The 27238-nt window shown below is 39.6% G+C and overlaps 1 protein-coding gene across 1 annotated transcript in view; it reads right to left on the bottom strand.

The window, feature by feature from the left end:
* Positions 1–27238, bottom strand: part of Sik3 (Salt-inducible kinase 3) — a 474358-nt gene that overhangs the window by 255084 nt on the left and 192036 nt on the right. The window contains exon 5 of the mRNA XM_090388735.1: positions 23003–23127. Within this exon, the coding sequence (XP_090244861.1) occupies positions 23003–23127 (125 nt within the window). The remainder of the gene's footprint in view (positions 1–23002; positions 23128–27238) is intronic.

Genomic DNA, 27238 nt, shown 5'->3' with positions numbered 1-27238 from the left:
CAATCACTCACTGTTATAATGAGCGTATTACACGGATAAACCATACAAATTTTGGTAACTATGCAAACATTCTTAACTGCTTGGGTAGTCAAAAAAACCCAATTCTTCGAATAGACAAAAATGAAACGGGCGACTTATGACCACCTGCATCAGATTAGCGGATGGTTTACGGGATGGGGACTATACAACAGTGCATTGGCATTTCGCTTGTCGCATTACCCAATTTACGGACTGTCATGTATTCACTGAACTTTAAATTTATTTCGGGAGTTTAAGAATTTTGGAAACAGGACTTTTTTTAAGAACTGCGTATGCAAATCACTTTACTGTCATTTTAAAGTAAAATCAGTTAGAAAAGAACTCTTCCTTCGGAAACACGTCTAACAAAAGAAAGTGTCTCTCGATTTGCGAAAAAGTCGAAATTATTCGTGAGTTAGAATGTGGTGCAAAAAATGTTGAAGTGTGCAAAACGTTTTCTTTGTCCTCTTCAATAGTATCGATATTGTGGAAGAATAAAAATGTTTACATATCAGCACTGGAAAAGAACACAACCGGAAAAAAAAAAAAAAAAAAAAATTAGAAAGTGTGAGGTTACAAACATCAATGAAGCACTGCTTCAATGGTTCGCTACAAAAAGCACTGGATTTTCAATAGATGTTCTGATCTTGAAGGCTCAAGCGGAAAAATTTTCAACAATTTGGATGGATGAGATGATAAAAAAAAAAAAAAAAAAAAAATTAGTGCAGAATCTTAATCTGCAGATCCAATAATGGCAAATGAATGGATTGACCGTGTTTGGGCAGAAATCAGGAAAGATTTCAATGACAAAGATAGCTACAATGCTGACGAAACAGGACTTTTTTTATAATTTGACACCTGACAATACATTTAAATTCAAATTGGAAAAATGTGTTGGTGGAAAAAAATTAGACTTGCTTGATGGTGCTCGTATGTGCAAATGTGACAGGAACTGATTTAAAAAAAAACTGTTATCAGAAAATTCTTAAAACCTTGGTGTTTCAAAAACGTAAGGAAACTTCCCGTGGATTACACTGCAAACAAGAAAGCTTAGTTGACTTCAGATATTTTTTGGCAATATGTAAATGATTGGAATACGGAGCTATTCAAAAAGAAGAAAAATATTTTGTTAGTTCATAACTGTCCCGCACATCCTCAGATTCAAAATTTGTCCAACATTAAGCTAGTGTTCCCCAATGCGATATCAATTTTACAACCAATGGACATAGGTGTAATCAAGAGTTTTAAAGGATTTTATAAAAGGTTTCTAGTTCTACATCTAGGAAGAATGCACTGGTCCCAAAGGAACTAGTAGTTGTTGGTGACTCTATTGTCAGGGAAACGGGAAACATGCTTTGTAAAAAGGATAGGTGGAACAGGACCAGGGTATGTCTGCCAGGGGCAAAGGTTGATGACGTTGTAGAGCAGATATCATCTTTTAAGGGCACAAAAGGTTGTAAACCTTGGCACTAATGATATTAAGAGTAGGAGTCCGGCGGAATTACTTAACAAGTACAGGTCACTGCTGAAAAAAAGCCGTGAATTAGGGTTGAATTTGAAAGTGTCTACAATTCTGCCCAGACACGACAGGAGGGAGTATATGATGAGAGCCCTGTCGATCAATGCGGCCCTGGAAAGATTGTGCAAGGCTCAAGGGGTAGAATTTTTTTCAGCCTGGTCTGTGCTTGTTAACAGGACAGACTGCTTCTACAGGGATGGGATACACTTAAACAGAAAGGGTGCAAGAATGTTTGCTGATGCTATCGAGGCAGTGTTAGGTGGGTCGGAAAACTGCTAGATTGGGGGGATACAAGGACTAATAGATTAACAGTAGCCACTGGCAGAGAGGTGAAAGTGATTCTTGCATTGCTTCTATTGGAATGAGCAGCAGCCTGGAAAATAAGATGCAGGATATTTCAGAGACTGCTGGGAATCATTGGGGTACAAATAAACACGTAGGTTGTGTTAGGGTAGCTAAGAAAAAGAACAGGTGCATGTATACTTGCGTATACACCAATGCTAGGAGTTTGGTAAATAAATTTGATGAATTTGAGATATTGCTCAAAGCATCAAAGGCGGATATTGTTAGGATATCAGAGACGTGGTGTCACACAGATATAAGTAATGCAGGACTGGAATTTGGGAAGTACAACGTCTACAGAAAGGATAGACAGAATAGAAAGGGAGGAGGGGTTATGCTATTAGTTAAGAAACACATAAAATACAAGGAAGTGAAGCCAATCGACATCGCTGGACAGTGCAGTGTCGAGTCAGTTTGGTGTGACATAAGCATTGGGAGATCAAAATTGAGATTACGAGTGTGCTATTGGCATAATGACTCTGAAGTGTATAATAAGAAACTGTACAGTGAAATAGAATGGGCCAGTAAATCAGAGTCTTATAATGGGGGATTTTAATTTCCCAGATATTGACTGGAATTTGTGGGTTGGTCACTCACACACTAGCAAGGCTTTTGTGGATTTATTGGATGATTGTTTTCTAAATCAGCATGTTCGGGAGGCAACTAGAGGGAGCAATACTCTTGATTTGATTATCAGTAGTGATTCTTCGTGCATTAAGAATCTGCAGATACAGGAACCACTAGGTGGCAGTGATTACAGTGTGCTGAAGTGAGATTTACTCAAGGTGGTAACTACCATCAGTGGTAAAGGGAAGGGTTACTGCTTTCGTAAAGGCGACTACGATGGTCTGAGACAGTATTTAAATTCTATACAGTGGGACCAACTGATGATGTTACCAACAGCAAACTCAAAATGGGAAGCATTCAAAGAACTTATCTTGGAAGCTACTAGGCTTTACATACCAACTAAGAAATATTGTTCAAGGTTCAGGCCTAAATGGATGTCAGATGAACTAATGAGACATATGGCAGAGTAGAAAAATGCATGGGATACATATAAATTAACATGTGGCACAGAAGCCCATGATAGATATAAGTTGATCTGTAACCAAGTTACAAAGGAGGTTAGGCAGGCGAAGGCAGATTACGAGAAATTTTTGGCAAGTGATGCAAAGAAAAACAGCATAGAGTTCTTTACTTATGTAAACTCTAGAAGGAAGGGGATGAATCAAATTGGTCCACTTGATAGGTTTTTGCTTCTTTAAAGGTGAGTACAGTGGTCTCAGACAGTTTTTAAATTCTGTACAGTGGGATCAACTGATGATGTTATAAACAGCAAATTCTAAGTGGGAAGCATTCAAGCAATTAATCATGGAAGCTACTAAAAGTTTCATACCTATTAAGAAATATTGTTCCAGGTTTAGGCCTAAATGGTTGTCAAATGAACTAATGAGACTCGTTACAGAGAAGAAAAATGCATGGGATGCATATAAATTATCAGGCGAAACAGAAGCCCATGGCAGATATAAGCTAGTCTGTAATCAAGTCACAAAGGAAGTTAGGCAGGTGAAGGCAGATTACAAGAAATCTTTGGCAAGGATTTCTCCACTTATATAAACTCTAAAAGGAAGGGGATGAATCTGATTGGTCCACTTGATATCGATGGTTCGACTGTTGATGATCCTGCTCAGATAGCAAACAAACAATGAGTATTTTGCATCTACATTCACAAGAGGAGTTATTAAGGTTTGAAAATGTCAGAAGGTTATCAAATTGTAGCAGGATGCTTAATGATTTTGTAATAACTGAGAACAAAGTGGAGGAGAAATTGTTGAAGTTAAACCTAAGAAAGGCACCTGGGGGTGGATGGGATCTATATAGTTATATTAAATGAGGCAGCAAAGGAAGTAAGAAAACCCTTAGCCATAATTATGAGAGCATCCTTGGACTCAGGGGAGGTCCCCATGGACTGGAGATGTGCAAATATCCCCAATTCACAAAGGGGGATCGAAGGGAGACACGAGTAATTACAGACTAGTTAGTTTAACTTCTGTTCTGGGTAAAATAATGGAGTCACTGGTTAAAGATGCATCGCAGAATCATCTAGACAAGACTGCAGCAATAATTGAGACACAGCATGGATTTAAGGGAAAGTCTTGTCTGACAAATTTGATTGGTTATTATGATGTGGTTATGACACTGTTGTGCATGGAAGACCACTGTACAAATTGGAGCAGAATGGAATTAATGGTAAGTTGCTACAATGGATAAAAGGATGGTTGAGTGGGAGAAGACAGAGGGTGGTAATCAATGGGTGCTGCTCTTCGTGGACTAATGTTATTAGAGGAGTCACACAGGGTTTGGTGTTGGGTCCACTGTTGTTTTGTATATTTATCAATGATATTGATGAAGGTATATCAGGCTTAGTGTAGAAGTTTGCAGTTGATACAAAGGTTGGCAGGGTTGTTAATGACAGTAATGGCAGGGTGCTACTGCAACAGTATCTAGAAAATTTGGGCAGATGGGCTGAGAAGTGGCAACTGAAGTTTAACCTTGACAAATGCAAAGTACTGCATATGGGCAGAAGCAACCCCAGAGAAATGTACCAACTGTGTGGTACTACACTTAAGGTGGTAGAAAATGAAAAAGACCTGGGAGTAATTGTGCAGTCAGATATGAAGTTTTCTGAGCAATACAGACAGGCTGCCAGGGCAAGTCATGGGGTTTTGTCAATGATATATAGGAATTTTGTAGCAGAGAAAAGGTGATTGTCCCTCTGTATAAAGCAATGTTCAGGCCACGCCTTGATTACTGTGTACAAGTCTGGAGGCCTCATTTTAGGAAGGATGTAGATTTGCTTGTGCATGTACAGAGAAAGGCAAGAAGATTGGTGAGGGAAATGAACTGATCCTCTTACCAAGAGAGGCTTAAGTTCTGCAAATTGCAGCGGCTGGAGACTAGGCACCTGTGAGGTGATCTGATTGAGGTGTATAAGGCCTTGAATGGGTTGAGCATGCTGAATTTTGATGGGATTCTTCTACTTGTTCAGATTACGAACCTAAGCCAAGGGTGAACTAGACAAATTCTTGCAGGGTACGGATGGGTGAACTTTTTTTTTTTTTTTTTTTCTTTTTGGCTGATGCTATACAGCTTACTTTTTTGCATCATTTGTTATTACTACTACTACAACTTTTTCTTAAAGACAGTAGTAAAGTTCCAAAGGATACAGAACCAATTAGATTCACATTTAATTGGAATCCTACAACAATTTCATTATAAGAATTTACCAATTATTACTTGGGTTAAGGGGATCCTCTAACTGACTTCCAAAGTGATGAGGGTTTTGATTTACCCACTTTCATTTTAATTCTACTTTAAGGCATGGAGAATGTCTAGTGTCCATATCTTTCTCAAGAGAAAGAAAATCCTTCTTTTCTTTCTCTTGAGAAAGAAGGAAAATCCTTCTCCATACAGCCTGTATAGTAATCTAGACCTCAGTGGGAGAAGGATTTTCCTTTAGATGCTATTAGCTTGATTGGCATGAAGGTGGAAGCAATAACTACTTTTTTCTTGTGAATTTGCATCAGCAGATAGTCAGCATGGTATAAAAGAAATGGGACAAACGATTAGTTTGCATCAATAGTATTAGTATCAATAATGGCAAGTGATGTAAGGAACTTGTTCTGTTATCAGAACAAGTTCCTTACATCACGAAAAAAATGCCACAAATCGATCACATTTTCCTATTATTGCTAAAAAGTAACTATTCCAGTTCTACGTCATATTGTCTACCTCAACTGCCTCAGAAGACAACCTATTCCATATACCAATAATCAACAACCCATTGCCCAAATATGAATTTCACAAGATTTAATCTTCTGTTGCTTGCCAAAATTTTATGGCAAGTATACCTCAAGTATACCTCTTCAATGAATGAAGGAGTATACCTCCTTCATTCATTCTGATAACTGCTTTAAGGGCTGAAAACATCTCAATCAGGACATCTCTGAGATTATCTAGTTTCCAAGCTCTCCAAGTTTCCAAGAACAGTTAAAACAGTGTTACACACCACATGGGTGGGTCATCCACTCTCAGCAAAAAAGAATGTGTGAGATGATTGTGAAGTATATGGAGCCAAGCAAGAAGAACTTCCTCTCTTCAGCCCCTATGTAGAATGGACTGTCATTGCGTGATTACAGGCTTAATGTGATGTTGACTGCTTGTGAATTGTCCGTGCCAAGAATCTTGCCATTGCACATATCGTTTAGTGCGTATTATTTTCCTGTAGTCTGTATAGGGGACTGATTGATTATCCAGGGAAATGGCTGCTCCAGTGGCATCAGCTAATTAATTCCCTTGGATCCCAATGTGGCTTGGGATCCAGCAGAAGCAGATATCAAATTCTGATTCAACGAGATAAAAAAAAAAAAAGCATCTGCTGGATGCAGGACAGGACCCGATGAGGGCTATACCTCATTGATAATAGAGCCAGTAGCATGCTTGATGAGTCACTATATATATATATAATATACCTTTGGTAATTGATATTATTGATCTGTATGCCTCATTGATCTATTATCAAGGACGTATAGCCCTCATCCGGTCCTGTCCTGCATCCAGCAGGTGCTTTTTTTCCCTCGTTGAATCAGAATTTGACATCTACTTCTGCTGGATCCCAAGCCACATTGGGATCCAAGGAAATGAATTAGCTGATTCCACTGGATCAGCCATTTCCCTGGATAATCAGTCAGTTCCCTATACAGACTACATGAAAATAATACACACTAAATGATATATGCAATGGCAAGATTCTTGGCACAGATAATCAACATCACATTAAGCCTGTAGTCACACAATGGCAGTCCATTCTACATAGGGTCTGAAGAGAGGAAGTTCTTCAAGGGCTATTTCTACTGCATGCAACTCTGCAGTATAAATACCAGTTTCTTGTGGAATCTTATTGGATACTGTTTTGTGTGGAAAGACAACAGCAGATATCACATACAATTCTGACTTTTAGCCATCTATATAGACTGGCAGGAAGTCAGAATACTGAGCTCAATGTGATGCGAAGAGTTGCTGTAGTAGCCTTGTAGCCTTCTCCAAGATCTTTGCCTTGCGCCTGGGGCCTCTTAAATTGAGGGAGCCTCAAATTTCAGGTCTCAAAAAAAAAAAAAAAAAAAAATTGTTTCATTTTAAATTTTTACACTCATCTTTATTACCGTTACTGAATAAAACTATAATTTAAGATGAGAAGTTAGTAAACTCTTATGCGACATCCCTACATATTATATGAAATATCTATGTGAACTATGTGAATCTTAAGTAGAATACATATTATCATTAATGTTTAAATTAAATACTTTCAGCTTTTTTCCTAGTGGAGGTAATTCCACAAGTGAAGAACCCTGTGACGATATTGCTCAAGAAACGATATTAGATTTGTTCGCGGAAGCAGTTCAAAACTATTTGCAACTAATTGGGAACCAATAAGCAAGTGCACTAGTCTTTTAAAGCCTCTGAAATCACTACTGTGCTGGCTCACATGTAACGGAGCATCGACTTTTTAAATAGCTTTCGGAAATAACATTTCGCTCACGAATCTGTTACAAATTACTAGGTTTGGTGTGGTTCGTGTAGGAGTATATTTGTTTTGTTATCAAGTAAGTATCTGTAATATCTTATGTATTGTTTATGTATTTATCAAAACTGAATTGTTTGACGAGGTGTGGCATTTATAGCAAGTGATAATTGGGAATTAATTTTTAATTCCCAATTAATAAAATATGTATAAAGAATTGCGCAACCAAAATGATTAAAACTGTAACACCAAATCTAGAGTGCGTGCTACAGTAAAAAATTCTATGTGCATGTAGAATGCACACTGTAGTGGTACCGAAAATATTTAGAGGGGGGGGCCTCTCAAGTGCTAAATCTGCCACTGGGGAGAAGTCACAAGTTGGAAGATGGGCATACCAGGGTGGAAGGAATTGCCTAGGTGACAGGCCAATTTTGTCCACCATAATGTTTAGTTCGTTTAACAGCCCTTGAATTTGAATACCAAAAGGTCTGTTGGAAGTCTGACGGGCATTGTAGAGATTTTCCAATTTGATTCAACGTTAAGGCTTTGGACAACAGATATGCGAAACTGGCTGTCCAGATCTAACCACCGAAGTAAACTATCTCTACCAGAACCATAAAATTGAGACCCATAATCAAGTTTGGAACAGACAAAAGTTCGGTAGAGACAAAGAAAATTAGAATGATCTGCACCCCCGTGAAGTTGATGAAATAAGTCCAAGGAATTTGACTTCTGCTACAACTGGGATGTTGTTTTGCCCAAACATTAAATTTGGGTCAGGCTGAAGATAACTTTTGCAACAGAAGTGTACACAAACAGTCTTCTGTGATTAAAATCTGAACCTATTAGCCAATGATCAAGATGTAAGGTGATCAATGGTCTTCTGTAGTTTGCCCTTCAGTGACCCCCATATTGCATGAATGACGAAATCATCAATGTAGAGGGCACTGTTTGCCATGGGAGGAAGTTGTTCTGTAAGAGAATTTATTTTGATTGCAAAAAGCATGACACTTAGAGCAGATCCTTGTGGGACTCCCTCCTCCTGACAAAGCACTAGAGAGAAAGTGTTGATCTTAAACAGACGTGAAACTGGTGATTTGAAAGAAAGTGTTAATAAAAAAGAAGGTTTTTAATAAAAAAAGAAGCTAGCAGCCTGGGTTATGGAGGATGTAAAATGGGTCCAAGGTTTCCTTAGGCTCTGCCATCAGATATAGCATGCTTTCGCATATTCACTTTTAAATTATATTAAATTTTCAGTTGTGGGATATTGGTGGAATATCCCCATGCTTTGTTGCTACTGTGCATTCAGAATACCACTAAGGTTTGGGAAATAGTGGAAACTGATTGGATGTTTTTGTAATTGCAATTGCAGCTGCATGGACAATACTTTCTGTAAAGTATGTGAGTGCATCATCGATAGGCTCCTGGCTGACTGTAGCGACATCAAGGTTTGCCGGATGTTGAAAGGCATTCCAGTCAGCCTGATCAATCTTCCACTGTGGTAAACTAAATGGAAGACACTGTCTAACACTAGTCAGGATGGTTATCATGGGGAAGTAATCACTTCCATATGAGGTGCCTCCGTAGCCAGGTGGGCAGGAGCAGCAGTGCGCAGCACATGCTTCTTGATTAGACCACAGTTCGAGCCCATGACCACCAAATACGGAGGATGCGGAAAGGTCAGGGAATGACCACCGCATATCCCCGGAGCAATATGGCCTTAGTTGCTAATGCTCCTAAAAACCAAACAACAACAATTTCCATATGGGTTTTCCTCCACATCCCAAGTAAGTAAAGGAAGGAGAGAAGGGGAGCAGAGAGAAACAATGGCAGAGAAAACACAGGTAAGCATGTGGAAGAAGGTGATTGTTCCCATATTTAGAAGGAAATGAGTCATTGTCAGTGAGCATATGCTCACTGACAATGACTCATTTCCTTCAATTGATGTTAGCACTACTCCAGAGAGTGTTTTGTCCATTCAAATCCCCAAGAAGTAAGAAGGAAAGGCAATTGCATGATAGAATCATCAAGGTCTTTCTGGGGATATCAGTCCCAGATGGCAAATAAACAGAACAAATAGTTAAGAAGTACTCCACTGTAAGGCAAATTGCTGCACCTCTATGCTAGTTGTAAGTCACAAAGACTAAAAGGGATCTGGTTGCTCACGAGGATTGCAACTCCTCCATGAGCAGGACTATCCACAGTTCTATCCTTGTGAATGATAGTAATGTTACACGTGGTAGGGTCATGATTTGCCTTTAAATAAGTCTTCTGTATGCAAAAGCAAAATGATTCACGCTTTTGCATGGTTGCCTTGACGTCTTCAAAATTTTGTCAGAATCCACGGAAACTCCACTGTAGCAATTTTGCCATTACAGCAGCTTGGTGGGACCTAAGAAAAAGACCCACCTCTGGATGGGTCCTTTAGATGAGGTAGTATTTTCGGTTTCAGTAATATAATTTTTGGTAGGAACAGTGTTGGAATTCCAGAAGGAGAATCTAAAGTATCAGGATTCACATTTTTGTTCAGCACTTGGGCTCCCCACCCACTACGGAGCCCAAATAGGACGCCCACTACCTGGCAAGCAATAAATGTGCTTGGGAGTGGGATGTCAGGGATACTCAGACAATATACACTGAGTGGACAGAAATCAAGGGATATCTACCTAGTAATGGGTAGGCCCACTTTATGCCCGGATAAGGGCAGTCGCATAGTGAAGCATTGAGTCCACTAGTTCACAAAGCGTTCCACAGGTATTTCCATCCATGCTTGTTGCACCGCTGTCCATAATTCCACTGCATTCTGGAGTGGAGGATCCAAAGCTCAAACAGACCTTTCCACAGCATCCCAAAGATGCTCCACAGGGTTCATGTCCAGTGAATGGGGAGGCCAATCCATGGTGGTAAAATCTGCAGAATGCTCTTCAAACCATGTTCTAGTCACCATGGCTCTGTGGAGAGGTGCATTGTTCTGCTGGAAGAGTCCATTGCCCTGTGGGTGCACAATGACTATGAAGGGATACAGATGGTCTGCAAGGAGGGATACATAACCTGGACCATTCAGAGATGCATCTAGATGTACCAGAGGTCCCAACGTGTGCCAGTTGAACACGTCCCAGACCATTACCGATGTTCCACCTGCCTGAACAGTTCCTTATTGACTTAATGGGTGCATAGCTTCACGTAGTTTCTGCCAGATACGCACCTTCCTGTTTGATCGAAATAACTGGAAACGGGACTCACTGGATCAGGAGACCCCTCTGCAATAATCCAAGGTGCAGTGTCAATGTTCTTTTACCCAGTTGAGGCATAGAGTCCTGTGTCATGGGTCGGCGGCTTCCATAGCCTACTGTGGCTATTGATCGCCTGATGATCTTGGTGGAGACATTTCTAGCACCTCCCTCATTGAAGTCGGCAATGATTTGTGCCACTATCACTCCCTGGTTGGCTGAAACATTGCAAGACAGATGTCGACGGCCACGTTCATCCACCAACTTTCTCTACCCACAGCGCTGTCCACAATGAGACGTTATTCCAAAAATGCCGTATTCCCGATACTATCAAACGGGAATAGTGCAATTTCTGTACCACCTCCATGGTAGGTGGTACAGAAATGGGTCACCCTCCATGGTAGGGTGACCCATGCGTTGGGCACCCACTATTATCCCTCTTTCAAAGTCAGTTAACTCACGATATTTATCCATAGACATTGAATGCCTATATACCTACCAAGTGGTGGACTCATCCACTAGCAAGAGAGGTGACAGTGTCACATTGCCCAGGAACCAGATATCCCATGAATTCTGTCCTTTCAGTGTATCTGTATCTCTGCTGGCCTGAATGGCATTGAGACGGCTGACCCTTGTGGGTGAATCTACTAGCAGATTACTCCTGGCCGAACCATCCAGGTTTGGGTTTTTTTTTATAAGCATTAGCAACTAAGACCATATTTGCTCTGGGGATATGCGCGGTCATTCCCTGACCTTTCTGCATCCTCCGTATTTGGTGGTCATGAACCCTGGTCTAATCGAAAAGTGTGTGCTATGCACTGCTGCTCCTGCTCACCTGGCTATGGAGAGTCATCCAGGACACCCATCTTTGTCTTGTCTTGTATGATGTTAGCTTGGAACCTAGGCTGTGAGTGATGGATCCCAATAATGCTAATCTGGAGGACCAGCAGTATCACAGAGAAGTCCTCTCACCACGTACAGGTGCCCACATCGAGGGGGCAAGTAACACGTTTCGTCAGTAGCATTAATGTTCATTAACATTTAATTAATTTTTCTAGCTTAATTAAAGTGATGAAAGGTAAGTCGTACCAGTGTGTTTGAATGGTATAGGCAGTTCAAAGACAGATATGAGGATGTTCACAATGACTCAAGAAGTCAAGCTCCATCAACCTGTTGAAATGAAGACAGCTGCAAAAGTTTGGGAAACTGTGGCAAGAGATCATCGTTTGATCTCAGAATGATGGCTAACGAGGAGATAATAAGGAGATGATTTGCCAAATTCTACATGAAGATTTATGGGAAAGGAAGGCTGTGCAAAATATGTACCGCATGGGCTCATGGATAAGCAGAAACAACGAAGAGTGTCATCATCAAAAGATTTCATCCAGACTTGACAAGACAATCCTAATTTCCTTGAATTTTTTGTCAGTGGAGATGAGTGTTGGGTGTTTCAATATGACCCAGAGATGACATATCGGAGCATGCAGTGGACTTCAAAGTCATCACAAAGGCCTAAAGGGTTTTGTTCAGAGAAGTCCAGGATCAAGACAATGCTGATCATGTTTTTTAACAAGGTGTGTGATTCACAAAGAATTTGTACCTGAAAGGGAGAGAGTCAATGCTGCATTCAATGTACAGATGCTTCAAAGACTATTGAAGCACAGTTCCTGGGTGAGGCTGCAATTTTGAGAGAAAGGCAACTGGTTCGTGTTGCATGACAATACCCCTGCCCATTCAGCAACTGTTGTGAAGACATTTCTGATGAAATATGGTACTGTATAGAGCAGGAGTGGTCAACTTAATATGTGATGCAATCTACTTTTTTCCTTCAAAATGTGCTGCGATCTACCATCTCTAAAATTTCATTGCACAAGGTGTACAAATCGAGGGATGACTGTATATTTAAAATTTTTGTTGTGATCGACCGAAATTAAATCTGCGATCGACTGGTAGATCGCAATCGACTCGTTGGCCACCCCTGGTATAGAGGAACTATTCACCTACTCTCCTGATCAAGCACTAGAGAACTTCTTCCTCTTTCCCAAGGTGAAAAGTGCCCTTAAAGGAAAGAGATTTCAGGATGTTGAGGAAATAAATAAAAAAGTAACTGCTGAACTGAACATCATCTCTTTCGACATCTTCATTGACTCTCTTCAGAAACTTTTAGAATGATGTATTAAGTGCATTTAATCAGGCAGTGACCACTTTGAATAAAAATAAAACTATTTCTTAGCTCCTTCATTTTGTGTTCTTTTTATTGCACCAGTCTGGGAACTATTGCCACACTTTGTATTATGGCTCTATGATCCATTTTAGGTTTATTTTGATTGTATGTCCTTTTTAGATGAAGCCTCTAGACCTGAGTTCCAATGAGGCCTCCACACATACATTCCAAATGTGTTGTCCATATGATTTTATACATTTCCAAGGTAAATTTTCACCAAACTTTTGTGACTAACCCAGATCATTCTCCCTCCCAGTGATCTATGACTCACAGGTTAAGAAACTTTTCTATAAATCACTGATAACACAAGAGCTCTTTCCCGGTTGTCTGCAATGAAAACTTCATATCTGTTTGTATCATAACCCTTCATCCCAAACCTTTAATCCCATGTCCTCTAGTCTGTACATCACCCTTAGATTTATTTTCCCAAGTGTAAAACCTTACACTTGGCAGAATCCTTTAGTTTTGATTCTGCCAAGTCAAAGATGAAGTTCTGAAACTTCATCTTTCAGAGGTGTAACCATTCTAAGGCATTCTGAAACAGCATAGACTGATCCAGATTGTTTAATATCCTACCTGCTTTAAATCATCAGCTTTTGCTGAATAGCCTCATCAATATCATTAAGGAAAATCAGAAACAAAAGAGACCCCAATGTTGATCCCTGAGGGACACTACTTGTTACAAAAGTACACCCTGCAGAATGCCCATTAATTATCACCCTCTGGATCCTTTCACTTAGCCAGTCCCTAATCCACTTAAGGAACTTCCCAGTAATCCCAGCATGCTCTAGTTTATAGAGTAGCCTCTCATTAGAGATCAAATGAAAAGCTTTACTTTAGCAAAGGTGTGCAATATTCTTAATGCAACACTAAAATGTTTCCTACATCTAAATGCTTTATGATTTCATGGCTACAACTGAAGCTCCAACTTCCACCAAACCAATTGAGCAATAGATTTTCATTATTATTTATTATTGTTATCTGTTTCCTTTACTACACTTATGAAATAATTTGCTGTGTCTTGATTTTCTGTATTTTTTCTTGTCTTTGCACTACTGGGATGTCCTAGCATACAGGATAATCATATCCACAGTTCAAGCAAACAGTTCATGCATTCCTTGGTACCATGTTCTTTTTCTTTACAGCAAGCACATGAGAAGCACTATATGTCATCTGCAAGTGACCATATTTTTGGCACCTAAAACATCACAAACAGAGCAGGGATGTTAAAGTCTTATAAGACTCTTCATATACCCCATTTTAATGGAAATCAGCAGTTTAGGGGCATTAAATGTAAGTAATAATAAGAACCCTAGCTGGGACTAGTCATCTCTCCTTCTTTATAGATATCGGCTATCACTTCTCAGGCTCTTAATTTTGCTGGTACGAGGGTGGTTCAATAAAGAATCGCCCTGATCCAGCTACAGAGGTGCTAGCCTGTTGATTCTTGGCACAGGTTTTAGTCCGTCTGTTTATAGCCACCGTGCAGATTTACACATTTTTTACATCGATGAAAGAGGCTATGGATACCGTTTTTGTAGAAGTGGTGAGGTTGGTCTTTGAACCATGACTCTGTTGCAGAAATGAGTGTCTCATAGTCAAGGAAGTGGGTCCCTCCAAAGAAATGATTTGAGGGAAGGAAACAAGAAGTCTGATGGTGCAAGATCAGGTGAGTAGGCTGGACGGGGCAGTATTTCATATTCACAACTGGCTGCTTGTGTTGTTGCAATTTCAGTGTGAACTGGGGCTTTGCCTTGAAGCATTGTCACACCTTTGGACAGCATGCCATGCCTACATGTTTTGATTTTCTCCCGTAATTTTGTGACTAAGTTGGCATAATAGGTACCTGTAATTGTACTACCTTTTGGCAGGTAATCGGTCATTAATATGCCTTTCTCATCTCAAAACACTGTCAGCGAGACACTTCCTGCTGATGCTTGGACCCTTGCCTTCTTGGGCGGTGGGAACCATGATGTCGCCATTCCATGGACTGCTTTTTATTTTCCGGGTTGAAATGTTGTATCCAACTTTCATCCTGAGTGATTAGACGAGAGAAAACGTCTTCCTCATTTTTTGGCACAGGGCTAACAACTCTTGCGATTTCTGTTGTCGATTGGTCTTCTGGAAAGTAGTCAATAATCGGAGAATTCATCTTGCACTCAATTTTCGTAAATGGAGGTTGGTCATGAAGGACTGTTTCAACAGAGCCCACTCTAATCTTCACCTCCTGGGACAATTCATGCACAGATATACGGTGATCTTCCATGATTAACGACTCCACTTTTCTGATCATGCTGTCATCAATGGCTGAATGGGGAAGACCTGGAATGAGCTCAGATTCTACTGATGTCCGACCACACCTAAACTGTCTATGTCAGCTTCACAATGCCATAGGGTGGGGCTTCATCCTTATATACAGCAGTCATCTCCTCGTGGATTCCTTTAGGAGATTTCTCCTTCAAGAAAAGATTCCGGATTACAGCTCTGACTTCAACTTTATCCATGATGCTACTTCGTCACATGTTCAGCTCTGTAAGAGAAAAACAAATTAAGACACATGGCTAAACTTTTACACCTTTAGTACAGAGATATGTATGATGCTATACACACAAAATATCACGACTCTGTGATATGTGGAAGTAGGTGAAATCTCAAACACGAACCTATAGTACTCAGTGCAGTTCATGGGTTGGAGGTGGTAGTAGTGGCATGTGATGCAAGAAAGCAGTGTATAAGCTTATGCAGCATCAGCAAAAAAAAAAAAAAAAATTCACACAACCATTCCCTCTAAATGTTTGTCCAGTTCCTCCTTATATTTATTTAAACCCATCAACTTCCACAATGACAGCATTCGCATTAGTAGAGGCATATGATGCAAGAAAGAAAGCTTATGCAGCATCAGCCAAAAAAAAAAAAAAAACTTCCACATCATCCCTCCGTTCGTTCGAAATACCTGTCCAGCTGAGCCTTCAATTTATTTAGGCTATCAACTTCCACAACAATGGATGGAAGTCTGTTCCACCAACCAACCACCCGCTGGCTAAAGGAAAATTTCTCCACATCTATCCTACATCTGTCTTTCCTCAATTTGAATTTATGCCCTATCAGGTGATTATTCTGAGCAAGAGGAAGAATCCCATCAGCATTGAGCATGCTCAAACCATTCAAGGCTTTATATACCTCTATCAGATCACCTTGCCGGTGCCTAGTCTCCAGACACTGTAATTTGCAAAACTCAAGCCTTTCTTCGTAAGAGCAACCCCTTTGTTCCATTCACTAATCTTGTTGCCCTACATCCTTCTTGAAATGAGGCCTCCAGTCCTGTATACAGGACTGGAGGACATGACCATTGCCTTATACAAGGGAATAATCACCTCCTTATCCCTGCTAGAAAAATTCCTGTATATCATTGACAAGACACCATGAGCTACTCTTGCAGCCGTATGCACAGATCAGAAAACTTCATATCTGCCTGCACAATTACCCCCAGGTCCTTTTCATTCTCTACCACTGTCAGTGTAGTACTATAGAGTTGATACGTTGCTCTGGGGTTGCATATGTAGTACTTTACATTTGTCAATGTTAAACTTCATTTGCCACCTCTCAGCCCATCTGCTCAACTTTCCAGATCCTGTTGCAGCAGCATAGCGTCAGTAGTGCCCTTAACAACCCTGCCAACCTTTGTATCGTCTGCAAACTTGGACATTAAGCTTGATATACCATCATCAATATTATTTATAAATACAAAAAACAATAATGGACCCAACACTGAACCCTGAGGGACTCCACTAATAAAATTAGTCCATGATGATCAGTGTCCATTGATTACCACTCTGTCTTCTCCCCCTCAGCCATCGCTTTATCCATAGCAGCAATTTGCCTACAATGTCACACTGCTCAAATTTGTGCAGCAGTCTTCCATGTGCAATAGTATCAAATGCCTTTCTAAGATCCAAGTATATAATATCAAAGTTATTCCCTTCATCCAGTTCTTTTGTGACTGCATCATAGTATCCAATCAAATTGGTCAGGCAAGACATTCCCTTAACAAAACTATGTTGTGTCCGGGCTATAACTGAAGTCTTGTCTAGATGGTCCTGCAGTGCTTCTTTAACCATTACCTCCATTAATTTTCCTGGAACAGAAGTTAAACTCACAGGTCTATAATTACTTGTGTCAGCCTTTGATCCTCCTTTGTGAATTGGGGTCAGATTTGCACATCTCCAGTCTATGGGTACCTCCCCTGAGTCCAAGGAAGCTCTCATAATTATGGCTAAGGGTTTGCTTACTTCCTTTGCTGCCTCCTTTAATATAACTGGTTAGATCCCATCCACCCCAGGTGCCTTTCTTATGTTTGTCTTCAACAATTTCTCCTCCGCTTTACTCTCAGTTATTACAAGATTATCTAGCTTACTGCCAGTGTTGAATACACCTCTGGCATTCCCCTTGCTGAATAACTCCTCATGTGTGAATGTCAATGCAAAATATTCATTTAGTTTGTTAGCTACCTGGGCAGGATCATCAACAGTTGAACCATCGATATCAAGTGGACCAATCTGATTCATCCCCTTCCTTCTAGAGTTTACCTAAGTAAAGAACTCTTTGCTGTTTTTCTTTGCATCCTTTACCAAAGATTTCTCATAATCTGCCTTTGCCTGCCTAGCCTCCTTTGTGACTTGGTTACAGACCAGCTTATATCTATATGCAGCTTATATCTATATTTATATGTATCCATGCATTTTTCTTCTCTGCCAGGTGTCTCATTAGTTCATCTGACATCCATTTAGGCCTAAACCTTGAACAATATTTCTTAGTTGGTATATAAAGCCTAGTAGCTTCCAAGATAAGTTCTTTGAATGCTTCCCATTTTGAATTTGCTTTTGGTAACATCATCAGTTGGTCCTACTGCATAGAATTTAAATACTGTCTCAGACCATCGTAGTCGCCTTTATGAAAGCAATAACCCTTTCCTTTACCCCTGATGGTAGTTACCTCTTTGAGTAAATCCCACTTCAGCACACTGTGATCACTGCCACCTAGTGATTCATTTATCTGCAGATTCTTCATGCATGAAGAATCACTACTGATAATCAAATCAAGAATATTACTCCGTCTAATTGCCTCCCGAACCTGCTGATGTAGAAAACAATAATCCAATAAATCCACAAAATTCTTGCTAGTGTGTGAGTGACCAACCCACAAATTCCAGTCAATATCTGGGAAATTAAAATCACCCATTATAAGACTCTGATTTACTGGCCCACTCTATTTCCCAGTACATTTTCTTATTATACTCATCAGAGTCAATAGGCCTATAGCACACTCGTACTCTCAATTTTGATCTCCCAATGCTTATGTCACATTAGCATTAGTAGAGGCATACGATGCAAGAAAGCAAGCTTATGCAGCATCAGCCAAGAAAAAAAAAAACCCTCCGATTTCACCCCTCCATTTGTTCCAAATGCCAATCCAGCTCAGCCTTAAATTTATTTAGGCTATTAGCTTCCACAACAAAAGATGGAAGCTGTTCCACCAATCAACTACCCGCTGGGCCGACCAGGCTAGCCAGGTGGGCAAAGTGCCTGCCTGGCAACCCAAAGGTCACGGGTTCGAATCCCGCCTCAGGCTTGGATCAGAGTACTGCAAAAACCTTGGGAGGTGCATTATGGCCACAGAAGCCGATGCGCCAAAAACTAACAAAAAAAAAACAAAAAAACTACCCGCTGGCTGAAGGCAAATTTCCGCACATCTGTTTTACAACTATCTTTCCTCAATTTGAAACTATGCCCGCTCAGGTTCTTAGTCTGAGCATTAGGAAGAATCCCATCAGCATTCAGCTTGCTCAACCCATTCAAGGCCTTATACATCTCAATCAGATCACCTCACAGATGCCTACTCTCCAGACTGCAATTTGCAGGACTTAAGCCTTTCTTGGTAAAAGTACCCCTTGTTTCCCTCACCAATCTTGTTGCTCTTCTTTATACTCATTCTAGCAACTCTACATCCTTCCTAAAATGAGGCCTCCAGACCTGTACACAGTACTCTAGGTGTGACCTGACCATTCTCTTGTATAACGGGATAATCACCTCCCTGTTCCTGCTAGCAAAGTTCCTATATATCATTGACAAGACTCCATTAGCATTAGTAGAGGCATTTGATGCAAGAAAGCAAGCTTATGCAGCATCAGCCAAAAAAAAAAAAAAAACCACTCCCACTTCACCCCTCTGTTCGTTCAAAATACCTGTCCAGCTGAGCCTTAAACTTATTTAGGCTATCAACTTCCACGACAAGGGATGGAAGTCTGCTCCACCAACCAACCACTCGCTGGCTAAAGGCAAATTTCCGCACGTCTAGCCTACATCTGTCTTTCCTCAATTTGAATTTATGCCCTCTCAGGTGATTATTCTGAGCTAGAGGAAGAATCCCATCAGCATTGAGCATGCTCAAACCATTCAATGCTTTATACACCTCTATCAGATCACCTTGCTGGTGCCTAGTCTCCAGACACTGTAATTTGCAAATCTTAAGCCTTTCTTCGTAAGAGCACCCCTTTGTTCCATTCACTAATCTTGTTGCCCTTCTCTGTACTCGTTCCAGCAGCTCTACATCCTTCTTGAAATGAGGCCTCCAGGCCTGTATACAGTACTAGAGGTGTGGCCTGACCATTGCCTTATACAAGGGAATAATCACCTCCTTATCCCTGCTAGAAAAATTCTTATATATCATTGACAATACACCATGAGCTATCCTTGCAGCCCGTCTGCACTGCTCAGAGAACTTCATATCTGCCTGCACAACCACCCCCAGGTCCCTTTCATTCTCTACCACTGCCAGTGTAATACCACAGAGTTGATACGTTGCTCTGGGGTTGCTGTTTCCCATGTGTAGTACTTTACATTTGTCAATGTTAAACTTCATTTCCCACCTCTCAGCCCATCTGCTCAACCTTTCCAGATTCTGTTGCAGCAGCATAGTGTCAGTAGTGTCCTTGACAACCCTGCCTACCTTTGTATCGTCTGCAAACTTCGATATTAAGCTTGATATACCATCATCAATATCATTTATGAATACAGAAAACAATAATGGACCCAACACTGAGCCCTGAGGGACTCCACTAATAACATTAGTCCACGACGAGCAGTGTCCATTGATTACCACTCTCTGTCTTCTCCCCCTCAGCCACCCCTTTACCCACAGCAGCAATTTGCCTCCAATGTTACACTGCTCCAATTTGTGCAGCAGTCTTCCATGTGCAACAGTATCAAAAGCCTTTCTAAGATCCAAGTATATAATATCAAAGTTATTCCCTGCATCCAGTTCCTTTGTGACTGCATCATAGTATCCAATCAAATTGGTCAGGCAAGACTTCCCCTCAACAAAACCATACTGTGTCCGAGCTATAACTTAAGTCTAGTCTAAATGATCCTGCAGTGCTTCTTTAACTAGTGCCTCCATTAATTTTCCTGGAACAGAAGTTAAACTCACAGGTCTATAATTGCTTGTGTCAGCTTTTGATCCTCCTTTGTGAATTGGGGTCACATTTGCACATCTCCAGTCTATGGGTACCTCCCCTGAGTCCAAGGAAGCTCTCATAATTATGGCTAAGGGTTTTCTTACTTCCTTTGCTGCCTCATTTAATATAACTGGATAGATCCCATCCACCCCAGGTGCCTTACGTTTAACTTCAACAATTTCTCCTCCACTTTGCTCACAGTTATTACAAAATCATTAAGCACCGTGCTACAATATGATAACCTTCTGGCATTTTCAATCCTTAATAACACCTCATGTGTGAATGTAGATACAAAATATTCATTCAGTTTGTTTGCTATCTGAGCAGGATTATCAACAGTCAAACCATCGATACCAAGTGGACCAATCAGATTCATCCCCTTCCTTTTAGAGTTTATATAAATGGAGAAATCCTTGCTGTTTTTCTTAGCATCCTTTGCCAAAGATTTCTCATAATCTGCCTTTGCCTGCCTAAACCTCCTTTGTGACTTGTACAGACTAGCGTATATCTGCCATAGGCTTTCTGTGTTGCCTGATAATTTATATTCATCTCATGAATTTTTCTTCCCAGTCACGAGTCTCATTGGTCCATTTGATAACCATTTAGGCCTAAACCCTGAACAATATTTCTTAATAGGTATGACACTTTTAGTCGCTTCCATGATTAATTCCTTGAATGCTTCCCACTTAGAATTTGCTGTTGGTAACGTCATTAGTTGATCCCACTGTACATAATTTAAAAACTGTCTGAGACCTCTGTACTCACCTTTACGGAAGCAAAAACCTTTTCCTTTACCCCTGATGGTAATTATATCTTCAAGTAAATCCCACATCAGTACACTGTGATCATTGCCACCTAGTAGTTCCTTTATCTGCAAATTCTTAATACATGATCACTGCTGATAAGCAGATCAAGAGTATTATCCTCTTTGGTTGCCTCTCGAATATGTTGCTGTAGAAAACAATCATCCAATAAATCCACAAAAAGTCTTATTAGTGTGCGAGTGACCAAACCACAAGTTCCAGTCGATATCTGGGAAGTTAAAATACCCCATTATAAGACATTCTGATTTACTAGCCCACTCTTCATTGTACTCATTCGAGTCATTAGGCCTATAACACACTCCTACTCTTATTTTTGCTTTCGCAGTGCTTATGTCACACCAAACTGACTCAACAGTGACTGTTCATCTATATTAACTGAATGCACTTCTTTTGATTTTATGTTTTTCTTAATTAACAGCATAACCCCTCCTCCCTTCCTATCCTGTCTATCCTTTCTGTACACATTGTACTCCCCAAATTCCAATTCTGCATTCCTATATCTGTGTGACATCATGTCTCTGATATCCCAACAATATCTGCCTTTGATGTCTTGACTAACACTTCAAATTCATCAAATTTATTTACTATACTTCTAGCACTGGTATACATGCAAATACACATGCACCTATTCTTATTCTTAGTTACCCTAACACATCCCATATACCCACATGTTTCACAATGACTGCCATCAGGTTGAGAAGACGAAAGAAGATATCCGTTGACATTAGACTTGAACTTCTATAGACTGTAATTTTCAGGAAATACGTATGAAGGAAGATTGTTCCAGAAAACAGCAGTTGAACGAATAAACAAGGAAGATGAAAAGTTGGTTCTGTGAGTTTGAAGTTGGACAGTAAATGGATGTTGGCTGGTAGTGGCACGTGTTCGGACTGTTTTGAAAGAGAGAGTGGAAAAGAAAGGCATGCAGCAGAAACAGTATGTGTATGAGACAGAGTAGAGAGACTGTTAGAGATGAGTCATTAATTAATCTAACTGCCCTCTTCTGAATGGAATCTAGAAGCCTGAGAGAGGTTTTGGGGGTACCACCTCAGATGTGGGAACAATATTCCATGGTTGGGTGCGATTTTTAATTGGCTTGTCAGGAAATCCAAAAATATTGAATATTGAGAATATAACAAATGTTCTCAATAATTTTGTTTGGCTAAAACTGTCAATATTTGCTGTGTTATTAATCTGTGATCAGATATTTTTGGTTACTGACATTTGTGAAATCTCATGATCTCATGATGCTTTCCCTTGTGGGCTATTTAAAGGACAAAACATTTTATGTACAACTAAAGAAACCCACCCAATACCAGAAACTATATTTAGAGGAGTTATTGAAAAATATTGCAGTTGTGAACAATTCAGATAACCTGCGTACAGTAATGGTAACCAATCTAAACAAGTAATAAATAAATAAATAAAAATTTTCAAAGATTTACATTAAGCTTTGTAAATAATATTTAATGAAAGTTTGAAAATATATTGTGTATTGCACCATCCTGTGTATATTACTGAAACAAAGTGTAAAGTTAACCACAGGAATTGTAACATTTAATTTAACAAAACTTAATCAAGATAAATTCGAAAGGGTTTTTTGATGACAAATATTTGTATATGTTTATTTTTCAGTTGTGAAGTTTGTATTGAAATAAACTTTTCAATTCTAATTTTAATTTCCAAACATTCATTCATTCCAGTTTAAAAGCATGTAAGCAAAATGTGTAAACAAAATAAAAAAAAATTACCCATATATCTGCTTTTGGCCCATCATATTCTCTACCTTCAAATAATTCAGGAGCTGCATAGGGAGGACTTCCACACCAAGTTGACAAAGGTTTTCCTGGTTCAAAGTAGTTACTAAAACCAAAATCTTAAAAAAAGAAAAAAAAAAAAAAAAGTTTTAAAAGATCATGTAAGTAAACCAGGCGGATAAAAAAAAAATCACTAGGCTGAAATAAATAATTTTATCTGACCAGGACAGGTTCAGAATGCCAACATTTCTAATTTGGTTATAAAAAGTTCTTCATCAGGTGCAAGTGACTAAAAGATAATTTAGTTTAAGAATTGCACACATTTCTGTGTTCAGGGAGTTTAATAATTTAGTTTAAGAATTGCACACATTTTTTGGTTCCTCTAGTGACAGAGATAAAATTCCCACATCAGGAATTACACCATTATCCATCCATCGGCCTAAACTAGCCCCAGGTTCCAAGCCACTTCTTGCAGTGAAGTGACTCACGTGATACATACGTAAAGCAATTTTTCCAAGCAAATGCTCTTGTTTATTTCTGAACTGTTTCTTTATTAAGAATCAGTTCCAAAATAAGCAAGAATACTTCTCAGAAGGCAAAGTAGATTTTGCCTTTTAAGAAGTTAGCAAAGTCCAAAAACGAAAATTACTTTTCTTTTCTCATTTTTATTAACCAACTGATCCACTTGGCCACTCTAATGGCACAGCTTTTGCCTTCTTGTGGTGGGCTGGTAACCTTGAAGGACATGTTCTCCTTCCAGGGCCACAAAAAACGCGGATTCCTTTATTCATGACCCCACTCCGCCAAAAGGCTAAAAACTGGTCTAACTGTCAATATGTTAATCCAGTCTCAAAATCTGTAAAACATCAAAAAATTAACTTTGAAAAAATTAAAACTCCCAAGAACCTTGTAATTCATTCCACACAAAATAATGAAGTCATTAAGCATAACATCATCCTTTAAAGTGGAAGAAAGTACTTGGAGAGCCTAGTCAAACCACTTAAAACAATATAAAGATCAAGAGATTTACTAGTACAGTGCAACTGATATAATATGGGTGTTGGGGGACAACTTTAACGTGTATATTATAAGATAACCACATTATAGCCAAAAATAAAACTTAACATTTTGTTTATTTATTTTTTCCAATTTTGTAATATGAATACACAATGATCAAAACAGATATGGATTAAACAAGCATTTTTATTGTAAGCCATTTTCATTTCAGGGTGTTTTTTTTTTTTTTAAATGCTGTTACGTTAAAAAATATATATATTAAACAGTAATACTTCAAATGCTTAAAAAAATAAAATTTTAAAAATTCCAATTCCTTATGACAATCTTGCATTTGGATAGACACGATAGGAAAGGAGGAGGGGTTATGCTATTAGTTAAGAAGCACATAAAATCCAAGGAAGTGAAGCCAGTCGACATCGCTGGACAGTGCAGTGTCGAGTCAGTTTGGTGTGACATAAGCATTGGGAGATCAAAATTGAGAGTAGGAGTGTGCTATAGGCCTAATGACTCTGATGAGTATAATAAGAAACTGTACAGGGAAATAGCGTGGGCCAGTAAATCAGAGAGTCTTATAATGGGGGATTTTAATTTCCCAGATATTGACTGCAATTTGTGGGTTGGTCACTCACACACTAGCAAGGATTTTATGGATTTATTGGATGATTGTTTTCTACATCAGCATGTTCGGGAGGCAACTAGAGGGAGTAATACTCTTGATCTGATTATCAGTAGTGATCCTTCATGCATTAAGAATCTGCAAATAAAGGAACCACTAGATGGCAGTGATCACAGTGTGCTGAAGTGGGATTTACTCAAAGAGGTAACTACCATCAGGGGTAAAGGGAAGGGTTTTTGCTTTCATAAAGGCGACTATGATCAAGAGTATAAATTCTATACAGTGGGACCAACTGATGATGTTACCAACAGCAAATTCAAAATGGGAAGCATTCAAAGAACTTATCTTGGAAGCTACTAGGCGTTACATACCAACTAAGAAATATTGTTCAAGGTTTAGGCCTAAATGGATAACAGATGAACTAATGAGACATATGGCAGAGAAGAAAAATGCATGGGATATACATAAATTAACACGTGACACAGAAGTCTATGATAGATATAGCTGATCTGTATCCAAGTTACAAAGGAGGTTAGGCATGCGAAGGCAGATTACAAGAAATATTTGGCAAAGGATGCAAAGAAAAACAGCAAACAGTTCTTTACTTATGTAAACTCTAGAAGGAAGGGGATGAATCAGATTGGTCCACTTGATATCGATGGTTCAACTGTTGATGATCCTGCTCAGGTAGCTAACAAACTAAATGAATATTTTGCATTGACATTCACACATGAGGAGTTATTCAGTGAGGAGAATGCCAGAGGTGTATTCAACTCTGGCAGTAAGCTAGATAATGTTGTAATAACTGAGAGTAAAGTGTAGGAGAAATCGGTGAAGATAAACACAAGAAAGGCACCCAGAGTGAATGGGATCTATCCAGTTATATTAAAGGAGGCAGCAAAAGAAGTAAGCAAACACTTAGCCATAATTATGAGCACTTCTTTGGACTCAGGGGAGGTACCCATACACTAAAGATGTGCAAATGTGACCCCAATTCAGAAAGGAGGATCAAAGGCTGACACAAGTAATTATAGACCAGTGAGTTTAACTTCTGTTCCAGGAAAATTAATGGAGGCACTGGTTAAAGAAGCACTACAGGATCATCTAGAGAAGACTTCAGTTATAGATCGGACACAACATGGCTTTGTTAAGGGAAAGTCTTGCCTGACCAATTTGATTGGATACTATGATGCAGTCACAAAAGAACTGGATGCAGGGAATAACTTTGATATTATATATTTGGATCTTAGAAAGGCTTTTGATACTGTTGCACACGGAAGACTGCTGCACAAATTGGAGCAGTGTGGCATTGGAGGCAAATTGCTGCTGTGGATAAAGGGATGGTTGAGTGGGAGAAGACAAGACAGTGGTAATCAATGGACACTGCTCATTGTGGACTAATGTTATTAGTGGAGTCCGACAGGGTTCAGTGTTGGGTCCATTATTGTTTTCTGTATTTATAAATGATATTGATGATGGTATATCAAGCTTAATGTCCAAGTTTGCAGACGATCAAAGGTTGGCAGGGTTGTTAAGGACACTACTGATGCTATGCTGCTACATCAGGATCTGGAAAGGTTGAGCAGATGGGCTGAGAAGTGGCAAATGAAGTTTAACATTGACAAATGTAAAGTACTACATATGGGAAACAGCAACCCCAGAGCAACGTATCAACTCTGTGGTACTACACTGACAGTGGTAAAGAATGAAAAGGATCTGGGGGTAATTGTGCAGGCAGATATGAAATTCTCTGAGCAGTGCAGACAGGTTGCAACAGTAGCTCATGGTGTGTTGTCAATGATATACAGGAATTTTTCTAGCAGGGATAAGGAGGTGATTATTCCCTTGTATAAGGCAATGGTCAGGCCACACCTTGAGTACTGTATACAGGTCTGGAGGCCTCATTTCAAGAAGGATGTAAATCTGCTGGAACGAGTACAGAGAAGGGCAACAAGATTAGTGAATGGAACAAAGGGTTGCTCTTACAAAGAAAGAGCTTAAGTTTTGCAAATCACTGTGTCTGGAGACTAGGCACCAGCGAGGTGATCTGATAGAGGTGTATAAAGCCTTGAACGGTTTGAGCATGCTCAATGCTGATGGGATTCTTCCTCTTGCTCAGAATAATCACCCAAGAGGGCATGAATTCAGAGGCGCCTCCATAGCCAGGTAGGCAGGAGCAGCAGTGCGTAGCACACGCTTCTTGATCAGACCGGGGTTCGAGCCCGTGACCACCAAATACGGAGGATGCGGAAAGGTTAGGGAATGACCACCGCATATCCCCGGAGCAATATGGCCTTAGTTGCTAATGCTCCTAAAAACCAAATAACAAACAAACAAACAATGAATTCAGATTGAAGAAAGATAGATGAACGGAAATTTGCCTTTAGCCAGCGGGTAGGATAGCCTAAATAAATTTAAGGCTCAGCTGGACAGGTATTTCGAACGAACTGAGGGATAAAATGGAAGTGATTTTTTTTATTTTTTATTTATTTTTAATTTTTTGGCTGATGCTGCATAAGCTTGCTTTCTTGCATCATATGCCTCTACTAATGCTAATGCTAATAATCAGAGCTTCACATATAAGTGTGTAATGTCAA

The sequence above is a fragment of the Mastigoproctus giganteus genome, chromosome 2, assembly GCF_048544385.1.
Source record: "Mastigoproctus giganteus isolate SK-2022 chromosome 2, ASM4854438v1, whole genome shotgun sequence".
Classification (NCBI taxonomy): Eukaryota; Metazoa; Arthropoda; class Arachnida; order Uropygi; family Thelyphonidae; genus Mastigoproctus; species Mastigoproctus giganteus.
The sequence above is the reverse complement of the archived record's forward strand: the minus strand, read 5'-3'. Positions and strand labels throughout refer to the sequence as shown.